Genomic DNA, 17854 nt, shown 5'->3' on the forward strand with positions numbered 1-17854 from the left:
TCGCCATAAAGCCGTATTCAAGAGACTGCCAAATGCATTTGATATGCTATGAATACTACGAAGATAGAATACCGTTTGTAAATACGAAGAAAGAAGAATCCTGTTGAAAATGAGAAGTCACAGTTGGAGCCCCGGAAGGATGAACGTCGCGCAGTCCAGCCCTGTCGCAGCCCATATTCGGAAGGATGGAGGCGTTACGGCGCGTATTCCTGCTGCACGCTAGAGGACGGAGGAGCAACCCAACTATCGCAGTCCTTGACGAGTCAAAGCTAGGAGTCTCCGAGAACCTACACGTCTCGTGTGTATCCTGCAGCAAGGTTTGGTCCCTTACCCCATCAACCGAAGACTCGCTGTATAGAAGCCCCTGAACGAATTACAATTTAAGAAAAACGAACATAGTTTTACCGATCTAGACTCTGTAATATTATATTGGATATTCCCATGTAAAGAAAACCTATTAACTTGTTCATCTTTAGATTTAAAATCAAATTACGGAATCGTGATCCCGATCAAGATAGTATAATTTAGAATAGATGGAAGTTGGTATTGTAATAATGTATTACTATTTTTGCTGATTAGTACTGCTTGAAACATACCCAGTAGTCCACACTCTACCATACTGAATTTAGTTAAAAATAGATAACTTCCAATAATTAACATTTGATATTAAAAATAATTCACTCAAGTGAAAAGAATTGTTAGATGCTTGAAGATGATAGTCATATAAAATTCCATCTGTAGTTTAGAATAAGTTAGTTTTAAGTTAATTTTTCTATTAAGTGTTATTTTGTGTATGTCAAAGTGTGTTGTCACCGTCATCACAAATACTGCACATGAATATAAACAGTACATTTGGATTTGATAACACTTTATTCCAAGGTCTAAAATCACGATATTAGTATTTAACGTACTTTTGAAACACCTTACCTTGACTTTTACACTCAAGCATCTTAATACAATTCTTAATACTGAGAGAGTTAGGCTAGAGTAGAAGAAATTATTAAATAAATTAAATAATTTCATTTTAGACACTAGCTGACTCTACATTATGATGAACTGATAACATTTCTGTGTGTTGAGAATTATTTATCATTATGGCACAACTCTTAAGGCATTTAATAAAATGATTTTTTTGAACCACTCCATCATCTATTTTGAATGCTTCAGAGATGGATCCAGTTTAGGTTGGTCAGTGTACATGGCATTTGCCCCATCCCCTTGGAAGGATAAAAGTTGCAAAGGCTTTAAAAAGACTTCTGTGTAGAATGTAATCGCCAAAACCCAGGTTACTGGGGAAGTTTTTAGGGAAAGGAGTTGTTGTGTTGTAAGGTTGGTAAATGGAAAAAGGATGTGTTTTTGTTTTTGGGATCTTTGGAGGAAAAAAAGAAGAGTGAAGAGTGTAGGGGGTGAAGGATATAAGATGGAAGTAGCATGTATTTTGTGGAAGGAAATGTGAAAGAAAATAAAGGTGATATAGTTTGAGAAACTGTGGTAGTTATTTGAAATAACAGGTTATGGGCCCAGCAGGAAGAGACTACAAAACAAAACAAGGTATTTGACTGAACTCTGTGTAATTGAAAACAAAAAAAAAAATGGCCTCTTCGAACAAAAATGGTCATAATGTGGAGCCATTGAATGGGACTAATTATTTCAATTGGAAGTTCAGGATGAAAGTTTTGTTGTCAGAATATGATGTTTTAGAATGTGTTCAAAAAAAATTCCTGAAGACAAAATTTAAACCGAGAAGGAAAGAGATGCATATCGGAAGATAGAAAACCGCGCTGTATCTTTACTTGTTCAATGTATCGCTGACAATCAACTTGAAAATATCCGGGACAAGGAAACTGCATACGAAATGTGGACAAGTCTTGAAACCATCTTTGAAAAAAGGGGACTGCCAGGACAGCTATTCTTGAAAAGACAATTACATTCTATGAGATTGAAGGAATGTGAACATCTCTATAAATTTATTAACAAATTTGAGGAAATAGTTTGCCAACTTAATTGGACAGGAGCAGAAGCTAAAGAGGAAGATGTAGTGTGTACACTGCTCTTAAGTCTACCAGAATCATTTGAGACTGTTGTAACAGTACTAGAAAACTTGCCTGCAGAAACACTTACTATGGAATTTGTAAAAGGAAAACTACACGCTGAGGATGAAAAACGAAAAGTCAAGATCTGTGGCACCGACAAAATTGAAGGACCAGATTGCTCGTCTAGCTCAGCCTTTATGTCATTGTCTAAAGCAATCTGTCATCAGTGTGGAAAAGCTGGACATTTACGTAGAAATTGTTCAGAAATTAATGTTGCGGAACCTAGGGCGAGACCCGGAATCGTGTGCTACAGGTGTGGAAAGAGTGGACATATTAGCCAGAACTGTAACCAGTTGGACCCAACTGTTTCTCATTATGGTGGGAACTCAAGGTCGACCAGGACGTTCTCAGCAACGAAACATCATCTACAAGCGGGACCATCAGTATAAATTGACATCAGGAAAATGAATCTCAGTGAATAATGAGAGTAGTGATGACAATGCCAACAGGTGTACAAATGTAAATAATACAGGTAGGCCATGCAATATAAGTGACAAAAGTGTGTGCTTTATGGGTAATGAACAATGTGAGGATAGGGGCGTTCAGTCAGGAACTTTTAACATTTGTTGTGGACTCGGGGTGTACTAACCATATAGTAAATGACAAAAGGTATTTTTAAGAGTACCTAGAGCTGAAAAACACTTGTAAGATTGCAATAGCAAAAAGTGGAAACTTTATGGAGGCTATTGGAGTGGGTAACATTAAAGTTGGTATAAGGGAAGGAAACATGATAAACTGAACAATTAAGAATGTCCTCTTTGTACCTAATCTTAGAAGAAATTTGCTGTCTGTAACATGCTTATAAAAGGTGCGTATCAGGGTAGTTTTTCAAAACCAGAAGGTAGAATTGTATGATGGGGAAGATATTTTGATTACAACAGGAAAAAGACATAATTTGTATGAAATTAGTTTCAACTTGCAGCAAATAGAATGCTGCCAGGCTGGAAGTGAAAGTAAATCTTCAGAATTGTGGCATAAGAGATTTGGCCATGTTAGCTATAGCGGTCTGGGAAAATTGGTCTCTAAAAATCTAGTTCATGGTATAAAAGAAATTATTAACGTGAACAATGTTGGTTTCTGTGAATCATGTGTAGTTGGAAAAATTACTAGGTTACCATTTTCCACTCGGAAAAGAAGTGATAGAATCTTAGGGATAGTCCACTCGGATGTGTGTGGTCCTATATCACCAGTAACCTTTGAGGGTTGTCAGTATTTTGTTACGTTTATTGATGACTTCTCAAATTTTGTGATAGTGTATTTAGTAAAGAACAAGAGTGAAGTTGAAAATTGTTTCATGGGCTATTTCAGATTCACACAATCCTTGTTTGGTCAGTCAGTATCAAAACTAAGATTGATAATGGAGGGGAATATAGTTCATTGCGATTAAATGAGTTTTGTAGGAAAAATGGAGTGGTATTAGATTATAGTGTTCCCTATACCCCAGAGCAAAATGGGAAAGCGGAAAGAATGAACAGAAGCCTAGTGGATCGTACACGTGCTATGCTTCACGACTCAGGTTTACCGAAACATTTATGGGGGAGGCAATAAAAACATTGGCATACTTATTGAACAGGGGACCTACTGAGGGCGTGTTGGGAGCTACTCCAGCAGAGATGTGGCATGGAGAAAAACCGGATGTAAGTAACTTAAGAGTTTTTGGATGTGTATCTTACAGTCATATTCCTAAAGAGACGCGTTCAAAACTAGACTCTAAACTGAGAAACTTGTAATGGTAGGGTATGCACAAAAGGCTACAGATTGTGGAATGGTGAAAAGGGTAAAACGATAGTATCACGTGATGTTAAGTTTGATGAACAAACTTTTCTTTTCAAAGACGGACGGGAAGTAGGACAAGAAGAAAAGGAAGACAAGCTTGGGGTAGAGAAGGCAGAGTATAGAGTAGCTGATGGGCCAGACTTAAATAATCAAAATGATGAGGGGAACAAACAGATTAAAAAACTAAATGTAAAGTTACCATCAAGGTTTAAAGATTACGAAATGTACATGGCTTTGAATGTGATAAACTTTGTAGAAGATGTTCCCTTGAGCTATGGAGAATTGGGGGGTAGGGATGACAAAGTAAGATGGGAGGGAGCTGTTGAGAGGGAAATAATGTCCATGTCCATTAAAGAAAATGAGACTTGGGAAGAGGTGAAACCACCCGCTCATGTTCAAGTTCTAGACACAAAATGGGTTTTTTCTCTTAAACCATATGATATGAGTCAAGTGAGGTTGACAGATACAAGGCGAGATTAGTTGTGAGAGGATTTGCACAGGATAAAATGTGGGATACCAGTGAAATTTATTCACCAATAGTAAAATTGACAACTATTAGAACATTGTTGGCTGTGGGGAATCAAAGGTCATTTTATTTTGAACAAATGGATGTTAAAACAGTTTTTCTAAATTGTGTTTTGGAAGTTGATGTGTACATTTATCCACCTGAAGGGATGTTAGTGTCTGACCCTGAATGTGTACTTAAACTAAAAAAAATCATTATATGGTTTGAAACAAGCTCCCAAGTGCTGGAATGCAAGGTTCAACCAACTAATGGTAGATTTAAAATTTGTTAGATCTGAGAATGATTATTGTTTGTATTCACTGTCAAATGAATATGGAGTATTGTATTTGCTTGTGTATGTGGATGACATAATTGTAGCAAGTGCCAGTAAGGGTTTGATCGATGCTGTCAAGAAAAAAATAATGAATGAATTTGCAGTTAAAGACAAGGGTGAGTTAAAATACTTTATAGGCATTGAAATTCATCATGACAGGAGAAATAAAATTATGAAAATCAGCCAAACTAGGTACATACAGAATCTTTTGGAGAAATTTGAATGTAAGAACTGTAAATAATCTCCAATCCCAATAGACCTTAGATTAAGATTAACACAATGTTTGAATGAAAGCAATGTAACAAACAAACCATTTAGACAGTTAGTAGGTTGTTTGATGTTTTTAATGCTTGGAATAGACCTGACTTATGTTTTGCTTTGAATTTGTTTAACAGGGTACAAGATAAGGCCACAGATGAAGCCTGGCATCTGTTGAAAAGGGTTCTAAAATATTTGAAAGGCTCAAGTAACTTAGGGCTTCTATATACAGAGAGTTAGTTGTAAGTCTGATTTAATGGGTTATGCAGATGCTGATTGGGGTGGGGATAAAAAGGATAGAAGATCAGTGTCTGGGTCTTGTTCAAAGTATTTGGGAATGTTGTGTGTTGGACTACTCGAAAACGGAATTGTGTGGCACTCTCGACAAGTGAAGCAGAGCTTGTAGCTCTAACTGGAGCAGTGAGTGAAGCAGCATGGCTTAGAAAATTGTTAATTGATATGGGGTTGTATGTAGATAAGGTTGTGATATTTGAAGATAATCAAGGTTGCATATCACTAATTAAAAATCCAGAAAATAACCACAGAGTCAAGCATATAGATCTTAAATTCCATTTTGTTTGTGATAAGTTAAAAAAGATGGAACTAGAATTACAGTACGTAGAAAGCGGACAGCAATTGGCAGATGTTCTAACAAAGGGACTGCCAAAGCAGGTGTTTGAAAGACACAGAGAGCTACTGGGTTTGGAAGAGGTTTTTGGCGAGGAGGGGTGTAGAATGTAATCGCCAAAACCCAGGTTACTGGGGAAGTTTTGAGGGAAAGGAGTTGTGTTGTCTGGTTGGTAAATGGAAAAAGGATGTGTTTTTGTTTTTGGTATCTTTGGAGGAAAGAAAAAGAAGAGTGAAGAGTGTAGGGGGTGAAGGATATAAGATGGAAGTAACATGTATTTTGTGGAAGGAAATGTGAAAGAAAATAAAGGTGATATAGTTTGAGAAACTGTGGTAGTTATTTGAAATAACATTCTGAAGTTAATTTTGGGCTATTTTTGTATTCAGTTCTTACTTATTATACACGGATTTATGACTATTAATAAATTAGTCTGGATTTAATATCTTTATTATGTTATTAGTATCTACATATTATTAAGATGTTTCTCCTCAATTTTAGGGGAAAGGGGGGGGGGGGCTAATTCAGACTTCCAATGCACTTCCTTAAAGTCAATTATATATCCATCCCAACAATGCTTCACCCCATATGTTGACAAAAATTGAGAAAATTTAGGTTTGCATTATTATGAACTTTGAATTTGACATTGACATGGTTTGTGGCTATAGGGATAGTTCGTAGTAGATTATTTTGTCTTAGCGGATGCTAACTATTACCTTGTATGGTGCAACCACTCTAAGTTTTATTTCCATGCGCAATTAAATTTTCAACTTATATTTTTTTTTAAATGTAATATTTTTGAATGCTGCTACAAACATTCAAAATAATTTACTATTGGCTACGAGTGTGGTCCTGGCTCTTAACCTTGGACATCAGTTTACAGTAATATCTGTTGTCATTTCATTACTGTTTTTATCCTTTTTTATAGTGGGTTAATATTTTACATTTAAATTTTCCGCATTTGGTATTCCAGTTAAATTTATCTTGACGTTCAATAATCCTGCAAAATATCACTAATGCAGCGTGGCTATGGTCCTGAAAGTGCTGAGTTAAAGACCTTCCAATGTAATTACTCTTTCAAATTGAAATATATATATATATATAAGAAAACAATAACTATCCCTATTCTGTAGACAGCTTGCTTATTGTTTGCACATCAGCCTCATGTCTTCTAACTAAACAAGATAACAAGTCATGGTGAGGACTCTTCCAGCTGATTTATAAAGGTAAATTGTTATGTTTGTTGCAGTTTACTGATATATGTCTGATTTCTTTTTAGCAACATTATGAAGCCTACTTGATGAGAGTCTATCCTGAATGGAAATTACAAAATCAAATCCCGAACGGTAAAGGCTATCTTCACGTAGAAAAGTTCAGGCCATTAAACACACCACATCAGTACATGCCTTCAAATTGTGCTGAATATAACTCTGCAGCAAAGCTGCCCACTGTGCCACAGACTGATGCATACAGAAACATTATCTCAGGACCGGCGGACAGTAACCCAGTTTTCATACCTTCACTCAGTGTGACAGACTATCCACAAGTACAACTTTCTCGCTCGCCAAACAAGATTTCCACCATGGGCAGAAATATTCTACCTAGCAAAAACCTTGGTGTGATTGCCAGTGAACAGGCTTATGTTACGAAACAAGGATCTAATGGCAGCACTCATGGTTTGGACTTAAGAAGTGGACAACTGGAAAGTAATGCAGGAAAGTCATTAAGGTTAGTAGGTAGTGGTATCTTGAAGCCTAATGAGGACAGTAGACTTGGGAGCATTTATGACTTTGAAGCAGAGCAAAACACAAGCCGGGACCTATTAAATCTGTCTTTATCGGACGATGGTATTCTACAAGAAGATTTACCAGTGCACAATGCCAGATTGCAGGATGATGTGCCAGGAATGTTATCCTTGGCTCTACATAGTGTTGTTAGCAATGACAGCAAGACAAAAGGGCAAATTCCCAAGATAAAGCCAGAACATGATCTCTTTCCCAAAATTCACGAGGCAGGAGTAAGGGTCCCAGAACACGTAACAAGAGATAACATAAAGGGATCAAGTAGAGGGCATCCTTTTTCTTTGAGGCAAGAAGAAGGGCAAATTGATGCTGGAAGTTTCATGGCAGATGCTAGACATGATGGAAGTGGCTTTCATGAGAGTGCAGAGAGAATGAAATTGAATGACATACATGGAAGTAATTTACGTGAGAAACACTTGATGCTGTCACTGGGAAAAACAGTGCAGCCTGAAGCTGTTGAAATGGTGCAGCAAAATTTAGAATTGGTGAATAACCATCAGTCTATTGAGCCTCTGACTACTAACCAGATCTTACAAAAAGAGAATAAAAATACTCAGCTTCGTTTGTTTAGTTCAGGCAATGCTGCAAGCCAGTCTGCAGCAAGTATGGCTGCTACAAACAGAGTGGAACAAAATGTTGTGGTACCATTAAAAAAAATAATTAATCGTGGTCAAGAAAGAGACTCTAATGTCAACATACAACTATCAATACATTCAGACGAAAACTATGAATATCGTAACAAAAGAGACAGTGATCACATTGGAGAGAAAAACACAACAGTATTACATGAAAAAGATTCAAAGAAAGACAATGTAAAGTTTAATGAACATAATGACAGTGATGATTACATAGCTCAAAAACAAGCATTTATAGAGAAAAGACAGCATGAAAATGATATTCCTAATAACTCTTCCTGCTCATATACTGACAAAATAAATGATGATATGATAACAAACATCCATGAAACCAATCAACAAGAAAAGCATGACGAAAAGTTAATTGCAGAAGAGGCAGAAACACACAAAAATGTTAGTAAGGCAAAACAATATAGTGTGGATACAGGGCAGTACAAAAGTGTTGATAATGATTTGCTTTGCACTGGAAATGAAACTGAACTGTACCAAGCAGTTGGTGAGGATGGAGAATATATTAGTGGTGAAATGGGGTATAACCAAGTAGGAGGGGAAAGTAAGCTGAACATTGTAGATGAGGCAGGGCAGTATGAGTCAGGTGGTGACAAAGGACAGTACCAGAACATTGGTGAGGAAGAACAATACATTGTAGATAAGACAGGAAAGTGCCAAGAAGTTGGTGAGAAGAAACAGTTTGTTGTTGATGAGTCGGGACATTACCAAAACATTGATGATGATACCAAGTTTATTTTAGATGAGACAGGGCAGTCCCAGGATGTTGGTGATTGTGAAAAGTACATTGGAGGTGAGACTGAGCATCACCAAACATTTGATAATGGTAGACAGATCTTTGCAGATGAGGCAGGACAGTACCAAAAAGTTGATGAGGATGGGCAGTACATTGTAGATGAGGAAGGACAATACCAAACAGTTGGTGAGGAGGAACAGTACTATGTAGATGAGACAGGGCAGTACCAAAAAGTTGGTGAGGAGGGACAGTACATTGTAGATGAGGCAGGGCAGTACCAAAAAGTAGGGGAAGATGGACAATACATTGTAGATGAGGCAGGACAGTACCAAACAGTTGGTGAGGAGGGTCAGTACTATGTAGATGAGACAGGGCAGTACCAAAAAGTTGGTGAGGAGGGACAGTACATTGTGGATGAGGCAGGGCAGTACCAAAAAGTAGGGGAAGATGGACAATACATTGTAGATGAATCAGGGCAGTATCAAGAAGTTGGTGAGGAGGGACAGTATATTGTAGATGAGACAGGTCAGTACCAAAAAGTTGATAAGGAGGGAGAGTATATTGTAGATGAGACAGGTCAGTACCAACAAGTTGATGAGAAGGGACAGTATATTGTAGATGATACAGGTCAGTACCAAGCAGTTGGTGAAGGAGAGCAGTATGCGGTGGATGAAGCAGGTCAGTATATTGTTGATGAGTCTGGGCAATACCAAAGAGTTGGTGAGGATGGACAGTACTTTGGAGATGAAACAGGACAGTACCAAGAAGCTGGTGAGGAGGAACAGTACTATGTGGATGATGCAGGGCAGTTCCAAAAAGTTGGTAAGGATGGACAGTATTTTGTGGATGAGGCAGGACAGTATCAAATAGTTGATGAAACTGGAAAATATTCTGTTGATGAAGCAGGACTTCACCATACAGTTGGAGAGGGGGCACAGAACACAGTTGAAATTGGGGATCACCAGAGAGGCCATGAGGGTGAAATGTACAGTGAAGATAAGCCGGGTGAATATGAAACAGGTGCTACAGAGAAAAACACCTCAAATGAATCAGAACTGAATCAATACCATGAGAAGGATGAAGGATATACTGTAGACAAAAAAGAACAGTTTCATCCAAGTACCGACCAAGAGCAAAACAATGTGAGTGATGGGAGAGAGCATGTGACAGCAAAAGCAAGAGTAGAGCAGGGCATACGTGATGATCACAGCTTTGACCCCGTGTACGTAGTTGAGGGATGTAAGAACATAGTAGGTGTGGTGGAGGCAGATGATAAGGAAGAGAGAGAAGAAGCACTGCTTGGAGTGGGCCATCCTACTGATCGGAGCAGCTCTGATGTGTCTAATGCTGGTGGTCCGGGCGAGGTGAAGGTGCAGTCGAGCTCTTCCGTGGGGAACCTGGACAACAGTGATGGGATGCCTGGAGCTGCCAAATCACTTCATGGCTCAGGTATGACCACATCTCAAAGTGAGCGTTGCACAATTATTAACTAAGTTTGAATTAAAGACTAATTAAAACCTGGATTCACATCTCAACTGTCAAAACACTGGTATTCCATGCTGACCTTCACATACAGGTACACTTGTAGTGTCTGTACTGTTGTCAGGGAGGAGATGTCTAGCGTGGGAGTGTGTCTACAGTATTTTAGTACACGCGCCATTGTGTGCACACGGACCCATGCTCACTTTCACATACACTTGTAGTGTCTGTTCTGCTGTCAGGGAGGAGGGGTCTAGCGTGGGCGTGTGTCTATGGTATTTTAGTAAACACGCCACTGTGTGCACACAAACCCAAATAAATATTCTGGTTCAGGGTGTGATGTCATGTGTGTGTGAGGTATTAGACTGGATTCCTTCTGCGTCATGTCCCCAAATGGGTGTGTGTGCTTCTGTAATTGTGTATTATATTTTTTTCACCTATGACTTGCTTATAACTGAATTTAATGGTCATAATGTCACCTGGTGATGCAGAATCTATGTCTTCCGGCGCAACCATTTTCCCAGTTTTCAACAAACACAGACTGATATAAGATATGCCTAGCACCCTAGAGACTTCAACTTTGTTTTATCATTTATTAGGTACTGCTGTAATGTAATGAATTCTTAAAATCAGTCATTTAATCACCGGGGCGAACCTGAGAAATGTGAACTTTGTAATATAACTTTTTTTTTGTTTGTGATACACTTCAGTCTCTTGTTTCTTTTGATTCCTGTTTATCATTGTTCATAATGTTCATTAATTTCTGATGTAAGAGAGTTGGTTAGTATCTTTTGTTTTGTATCTATACAAATTCCATTTTGTTTTCTGGCCTTATGTTTTGTAGTCAATTGTATTAAATAGCTTCATTAGATTTACATTCATTTCCTATATATATATCTACAGTACTAATATGTTAAAATAGACAGAAAATAACAAGAGTGTAATACAAAACAAACCAACAAAATAGAAAAGAATAAATTTGAAAACAGAAAGATTCGGTCAAACATAATAGAAACCTGGGTTGGAAAAAAACCAGTTTATTTTTAAAAATCCAAACAACCTTTTGTTTTGTTTAAACCAGTTTTTTTTTTAATACATTAGTTATCAGCATGTTCAAATGAAAGCCATACAACATCCTACTTTCTGCCACTCATTTTGAACCAGAAAAATTATAACATGAAAGAACTGAAGTTCAGTAAATCTGCACATCTTACTGGGACTTAACCACTGAAAGGGTATTTAATTAAATATCTTACGTTGCGGCTTTTCCGCAAAGTAAAAATAAAAATAGTTTGTGCGTAATTTACAACAGAATGCTATAAAAGCTATTTAATCCAGTGTGCTTTGACAACAGAATCCATCAAAAACACTGACTTTTTTATGATTTAATTTTCCTTAATAGAAACTGCTGAAACGCAATAGTCATTGTTTTTATAACATATACCAACAGGAGCCAATATTTGGCACACAATGGGAAGGACCTCTGAAGTTTTTGTTGGGTTTTGTTGTTTTTTTTTTTGTAAATTTTTGGTAGGTTTCCCTTTCCTGTTTAAGAAAAAATTGAATTTTTTCTATTTTAGGTGTTAACATTTGTAAGTTTATATTGCAATGTTTTCTGTAAATCTCAGTTGAAAAACTACACAGAAATATTATTTGGCAGTTAATAGCAGTTTTTACTTTTTTCTACTGTAGGCAGTAGTGTGCCAGTAGTGTGATGCAGTTGCGGATGAACTGGGGCCTTGTTATAGAGGTGCCGCCACAACGGGCGAGCAACATGGCTGGCAGAGGCAGTCAAGTGGGTGACTCGCAGCCGGGCAGGTGAGTCTCTTCTTGGTCCTAGCGAACACCACCACCTGACACTCCTAGCTGTTGTAGCTGGTGTCATCGCTAGGTAACTAGAGAATCTGTTACACTGGCATCTTGCACAGTGTCACACAGTGAGTGCTGGTTACGCACAGCTAAAAAACTCACATATTTTCTCAGTAGATGCGTGTTTTAATAGTTGTTTTACTATAAATTTTAATTTTAAAGAGTGCACTTATTCACAAAGCTGAAAGTGTGCTGGTGGCTCAAGTAAATTTCATGAGAAAATTTCTTTAAAAACTTAAAAACTAATTTTATGAAAGTAGATAAGTGAAGTAATGCAATTCTCACCACAACCAAAACATTTTCGGAATTGTTTAGGTGCAACGATTGAAGATTCCTTACTTAATTTTATTGTGTTAAATTTTTTGAACTAACATTTTAGTTCTGTACCAGTTAAAGGACCTATTTGTTTAATTCAATAGCTTAGTTTTTAATTATGCTAATTTTGTTTGTAAAACAGGAGTTTTATTTATAAAATCTGTTTATTCATAAAGATAGCTTTAATCCCGCATTAAGAAGTCTCAACTTAAAAATGTCTAATGTTAAGTTAATCCATATTTTTTAGCACTGTAATAACGTTTTCATAATGTTTGGAAAGTGTCGGTAACAAATGACACACTTTGTCATCTTGCTCAAGTGTAAATCCCATTCTTTCTAAATCACAAATCCAATTATCAAATTTTTTAAAATGCTTCTGCAGAGATGTATTATTTTACACTTCAATGTTAGCAATTTCTTTCTTATCAATAGCTTTGAGATAGTACTATTCCTCTTAAAATATTGTTCAAAGCAAACATGACTGTAGCTGTTATAGCATCCTTAAAATAGTCTATGTGAAGATGGGTAACATAAATTATGTTAAGAGTCTTGGCTTTCTTATCTGCTGTTTTTCCCTCTCAAGATTGACGTCGTACCGACCATGGCCTCTAAGCCCGTGCTCCGCACCGCCAGTACCGGATCCCGTTTTTGGAGTGCACCCCTAGCCCAGCCAGAATGAGTCAAACGAGCGCCCCGGGCGTGACCTCAATAAACTAGAATAAACTTCAGGACACGAAACCCCGGGGACTCGACTTCATAAAATAGTCAATAAATGAGACACTAGAACAATAGTAATCTATACCTAGTAATATTATAAAGCTGAAGAGTTTGTTTGTTTGTTTGTTTGTTTCAGTGTTGGATAGTACATTTATCCAGGAAGGCTATAGTCTATATTATATTATCAATAACATTAGGGATCCTTACTAAAAATCCAATTTAGAATCAAATGCGTTGGATGGGGTTAGATACAACATGCAGTACACATACGAAGTGTGTGTTGACAATGCCGCAGGCGCTAGAAGTTTATTTCCTATTGTCTATTAACATTGTTGCCATGCACTAGATGCCTTATCATTCTTAATTTTCCCATACAAGTAAAAAACACCCGTGTGAAATTAACAACAAAGCAATCAGTACCCTCATAAGAGTTCAATTAGTATTTAAATACTTTTTATCACTTTAAATCGCAAACCTAAACTATTGTTTTTTTTTCTCTCTCTGTGGTTAATTTTTTTTTTACTAAAATTATTTTTATTATTTTTAATTAATTTTCATTTTTCGGACCATCAATAATTTTCCTGTCCCGTTACAATTGTGACAAGGACTTGTGTGTGTGTGCGTGTGTGTGTGTGTGTATATATATATATATATATATACATATATAAGCGAAATACCACTCACTGACTCACTCATCACGAGATCTCTAAAACTATACACCCGATTGACTTGAAATTTAGCATAGTTACTCATTTTGTGATGTAGACGCTCACTAAGAACGGATTCTGCGGAAATCTGATCTCAAGGGGAGTTTCGGGGGCGTAATATATCAAAATTTCCAGTTTTTGGTAGGAAATCACCATGGCAACAGCTGTTGCTTTGTTGATGCTTCATTCGTCTCTATGGCAACGACTATTTCATTAGTGCAGTCATCACCGTTGAAATTTTGCGGGTACTTTAAATATCAAAAATTGCCCTTTTTTTCAAGTATATATATTTTACAGACTTGAAACTTCACAGTAATGTTCCTCATGTTACGCAGGATGACATTTTCCGAAAATTAGATCCCATGGGTGGTTAAAACCAGGCAACAGTGGGTACTTTGCATGAGAACAGGATTTTGCATTGTTCATGCCTTCTGCGTCTCCATGGCAACAGGCATTGCGCGGCAGTGGCGTACCCACAAGGAGGGGCATGTATAATGAGCGGCGCAAGAGTGATCTGCCTGTAGACTGCCGTAGCGAAGTACGGGTACATCAGTTGTACTTTGCGTGCACGAGTCGGGAAACCATCGGTGCTATTCATTTTCTCTCCAGTACATTATACAGCATTTAATAAATTTTCACTGAATTTTTTTTTATTTACCATTACTGTAAATGGGAGATGTGGCTTAATTTTTTCCCATTAGTATACAGGGTGGCCACCAAACCGGGGAAACGGGAAAAACCGGGAAAATGTCGGGAATTTGAAAGGGCCCGGGTAAAACCGGGAAACTGTCTGGAATTTTACTTCTTTCCTGGACAAATTCTGCGGTGTAAATGCGCACAACTTATATAAGACGTACATCGCGGCGTCTGATAATCACGCGGCAAATCTATACAGTGTCATGTTGGCAGCGGCTGTAGTGTTCCCATGCGTGTCATGTTTCTTCTTTCCTCATAGACGCAATACGTCACTAAGAGGGGGAGGGGGAATATGAACCGCACTACGGCGTGCAATGCAGAGTGTTGTTCTAATTTGTTCTGTTCAGTACAAGTCTTCGAGCAATGTTAGTCTTACGCTGTGCAGTTTGTTAGGAAGCCATTGAGGCAATGTCTACTAGGTATTCCTGTCGTTACAAGTCTGAGTATCCATGGGCTACTGAGGATGCGAAAGACAGAACTTGTGCGAGATGCAAGATATGCAATAAAAGTTTCAAGATCGATACGATGGGTAGGGGAGCATTTACAAGCCATGCCAAATCTAAAATCACAATAGAGTTATAAATAACCAATCAAGAAACCTGCAAGTTACAGAATTTTTTTCCACTCAACCTCCTCAGGATGAAACCAACGCTTCCTGTAACAAAGAAGTCCTACGTTTGCACTTTTATTACTTTAATTTATACTAGAAGCTTCCAACGGTTTAGCGGTGTTATAAACTACAACGTCTTGTAATACATCGCCTATCAATAAACTGTCAAATATGTCCAGTAACTAACGACACTACTTGTTTTTTTACGAATATTCACAGCTGTGTGTTGAGGCTAGCCGATAAACCTTCCGCATTAACACACCTTAACGTCGGTAATGCTATGTTCACTTAAAATTTGTAAAATAATAATACTAAATGTATAATAATTATGTACACCAGAACCCCGATTTCACGAACACCAGATTTAACTAAGCAGTGATTTTACGAATACATTCTCGGGAACCGTCAAAAAATTGGACATTTTGACCAAAATGTGAAAATCAGAAAAAAAATATTTAAAAAATGCAATGAAAGATCATTAAAATCTTTTAATTTTAACACACAGCGTATTTTTGTGTTGGCTTTAACACTTCCAATAATGTTCATGTAAGAATAACAAAAAAAAAATGGGACATTTCCTTTAAAAATATGGCAGCGTTAGGTTACGCACCGCGAGTGGGCGCACACTAAGCTCGTCCGGCTGGCTGGCGGCAGCGGCTTCATGACGCCCTCCCCTCTGTCACATTCTTCAAGGCTAGCTCACACAAACCATCTAGTGTCCTCCCTTATAACACCCCAACTTCGCTCTCCTTTGAAAAACCTTCAGTGAGAAACTGCTCTTTTAACCCTCCTTTCGCCCGTAAAATTTGGCTACTGTGAATAGGGTACTGAAGAGTTGAGTGAAGGGGGGGGGGGGGGGGGGACCAAGTTAGAGTTCAGTCATCTCTGGCAAGGAATTTACAAGCTTTCAAACTTAAATATTAATGAATTTTAATAGCAGTGGTCCTATGAAAAGGGAATATACCGAATAAAAGCATGTTGGACCTCCTGCGGTCACCAAACAAAGCATAAACACGGCCCAATGTGTGGTGCAACTGCTACATCGCTTAGTTATTGCTCGCGTGAGAGGCGAGACGTGGAATGTTAAAAGAAAGAAAGGGGGAAATGCGGGGGATGACAGACGGCAGCCAGTGTGTTTCCTGCGTGGGGAATAAGTGGCGTAGCCCTTTTTTTTTATGCTGGGTGAAGCAACCTTTTTCTATCAACCCACGGGAAAAGATAATTGCTTGAGCTGTCAAAATAAACATCGCTGCGACAGTTAAGACAAGACGCGGGCGAGCATCCGGTTGGTCGCTGTGTATATCTACTGGAAAAACATATCTCAATTCATGATAATAAGATTCCTTATAACTTACACGTATAGCCTGATGTTTTCAGTCTGATCCATGCAAGTTATTTAGCCATGTTTTGAATGAAAACAACCACCAGCCGGCCAGTGTTGTGCTCTATTTAATATGCACAAAATATACCAGATATATTTGGTTAAAAAAAAAAAAAAAACTAGCTGAAAAGACTCTCATGGGACTTGAGACAAAAAAAGTCAAAATAATGAGTGATGCCGTAAAACAGACAGCTCTCATAGACGAAGAAATTTGAAACACAAAATAAGGTTAAAGTTATGTGGCAAATATAAACTTAGTAAACTGTCACCAGTGGTGCAATAACAGGGGGGGGGGCAAGGGTATTTTGCCCCCCCCCCCCTCCCTCTGAAACCTTGAAGTGTGTGCAAACAGGGGCAAAGAAAGTGCTGTGTAATCAATTTTTAGATAATAAAACTGCTTAAATAGCACCATTTTCCACCTTGAAATACAAATTTTCCCTGGGCAGGGCCCCCGGAACCCCCCGCTTCATTAGGGGGGATCGATGATTCTTTATAAAAAGGTATATTCCCCCTTCCCTTTGGAAATTTAGTTGTTGCGCCCCTGACTGTCACCTGTTTTTTTAGTTAGGTATGTATCACATTTTGTGCATTTTTGTTTTACTATATTTAGTACTATAAAGTTCCTGTGTTTTAAAATGTGTGCTTTGTATCATGTATTACATAAATAAAAACATGTAATTTTGTATATATTGCAAAACCTGGAAAATCTTGAAAAAACCTGGAAAAACCTGGAAAAAACCTGGAATTTTGTATCACAAATGTAGTGGCCACCCTGAGTATAGCCGTGCGAAGCCGGGTCGGGCAGCTAGTTAAAGATAATGCTGCTTTTTATGAGGCTGCTAAAGAAAAATATATAGCACAATATTCAGAAAAAAAGCAAAAATGCAGCTTGTTGCTGAAATAACACCGAGAGATTACCAGAACCAACGCAAAGAGTGGAAAGAACGCAAATCAAGGAGCTGATTGAAACAATAGCATAATACAAGACTAGTGAATCATTCAAGAGAAAACATTCCAGGATGATCAGTCAGCATTTAGTCTTCTGAGATCACCAACAGTGTTGGTTCATTTGCGTTGACGTCGTCCGGGCCTGCGGCCCCTTTGAGCCCGATATGACACCGCCCAACCACCATCTCTATTCAAACCTCCCGCTCGTGCGTGCGTGTGTGCGTGTGTTTCTAGCCCGGCAAGAGGGCGCTTAGAAGCAGTGTGGCGACCCCCTAAAGTGTTAAGTTTTAATGTGAATTGTAAACCCTTTTTCATTCATTTTTTGCCCCAGTGTTTTGTTGCAGTTTACTCATGTATTT

The 17854-nt window shown here is 38.0% G+C and overlaps 1 protein-coding gene across 10 annotated transcripts in view; it reads left to right on the forward strand.

The window, feature by feature from the left end:
• LOC134531141 (uncharacterized) overlaps nt 1-17854 on the forward strand; it is a 50504-nt gene that overhangs the window by 25216 nt on the left and 7434 nt on the right. For 8 of the 10 annotated variants that reach the window (XM_063366745.1, XM_063366751.1, XM_063366750.1 and 5 more), the window contains 2 exons: nt 6871-10222; nt 12001-12070. In XM_063366745.1, coding sequence (XP_063222815.1) covers nt 6871-10222; nt 12001-12070 — 3422 coding nt within the window. Of the gene's footprint in view, nt 1-5103; nt 5975-6870; nt 10223-12000; nt 12071-17854 lie in introns of those variants that run through there. The other 2 variants (XM_063366752.1, XM_063366753.1) reach the window with 2 other exon arrangements.

This window comes from Bacillus rossius, chromosome 3 (assembly GCF_032445375.1).
Source record: "Bacillus rossius redtenbacheri isolate Brsri chromosome 3, Brsri_v3, whole genome shotgun sequence".
In the NCBI taxonomy this organism is placed as follows: domain Eukaryota; kingdom Metazoa; phylum Arthropoda; class Insecta; order Phasmatodea; family Bacillidae; genus Bacillus; species Bacillus rossius.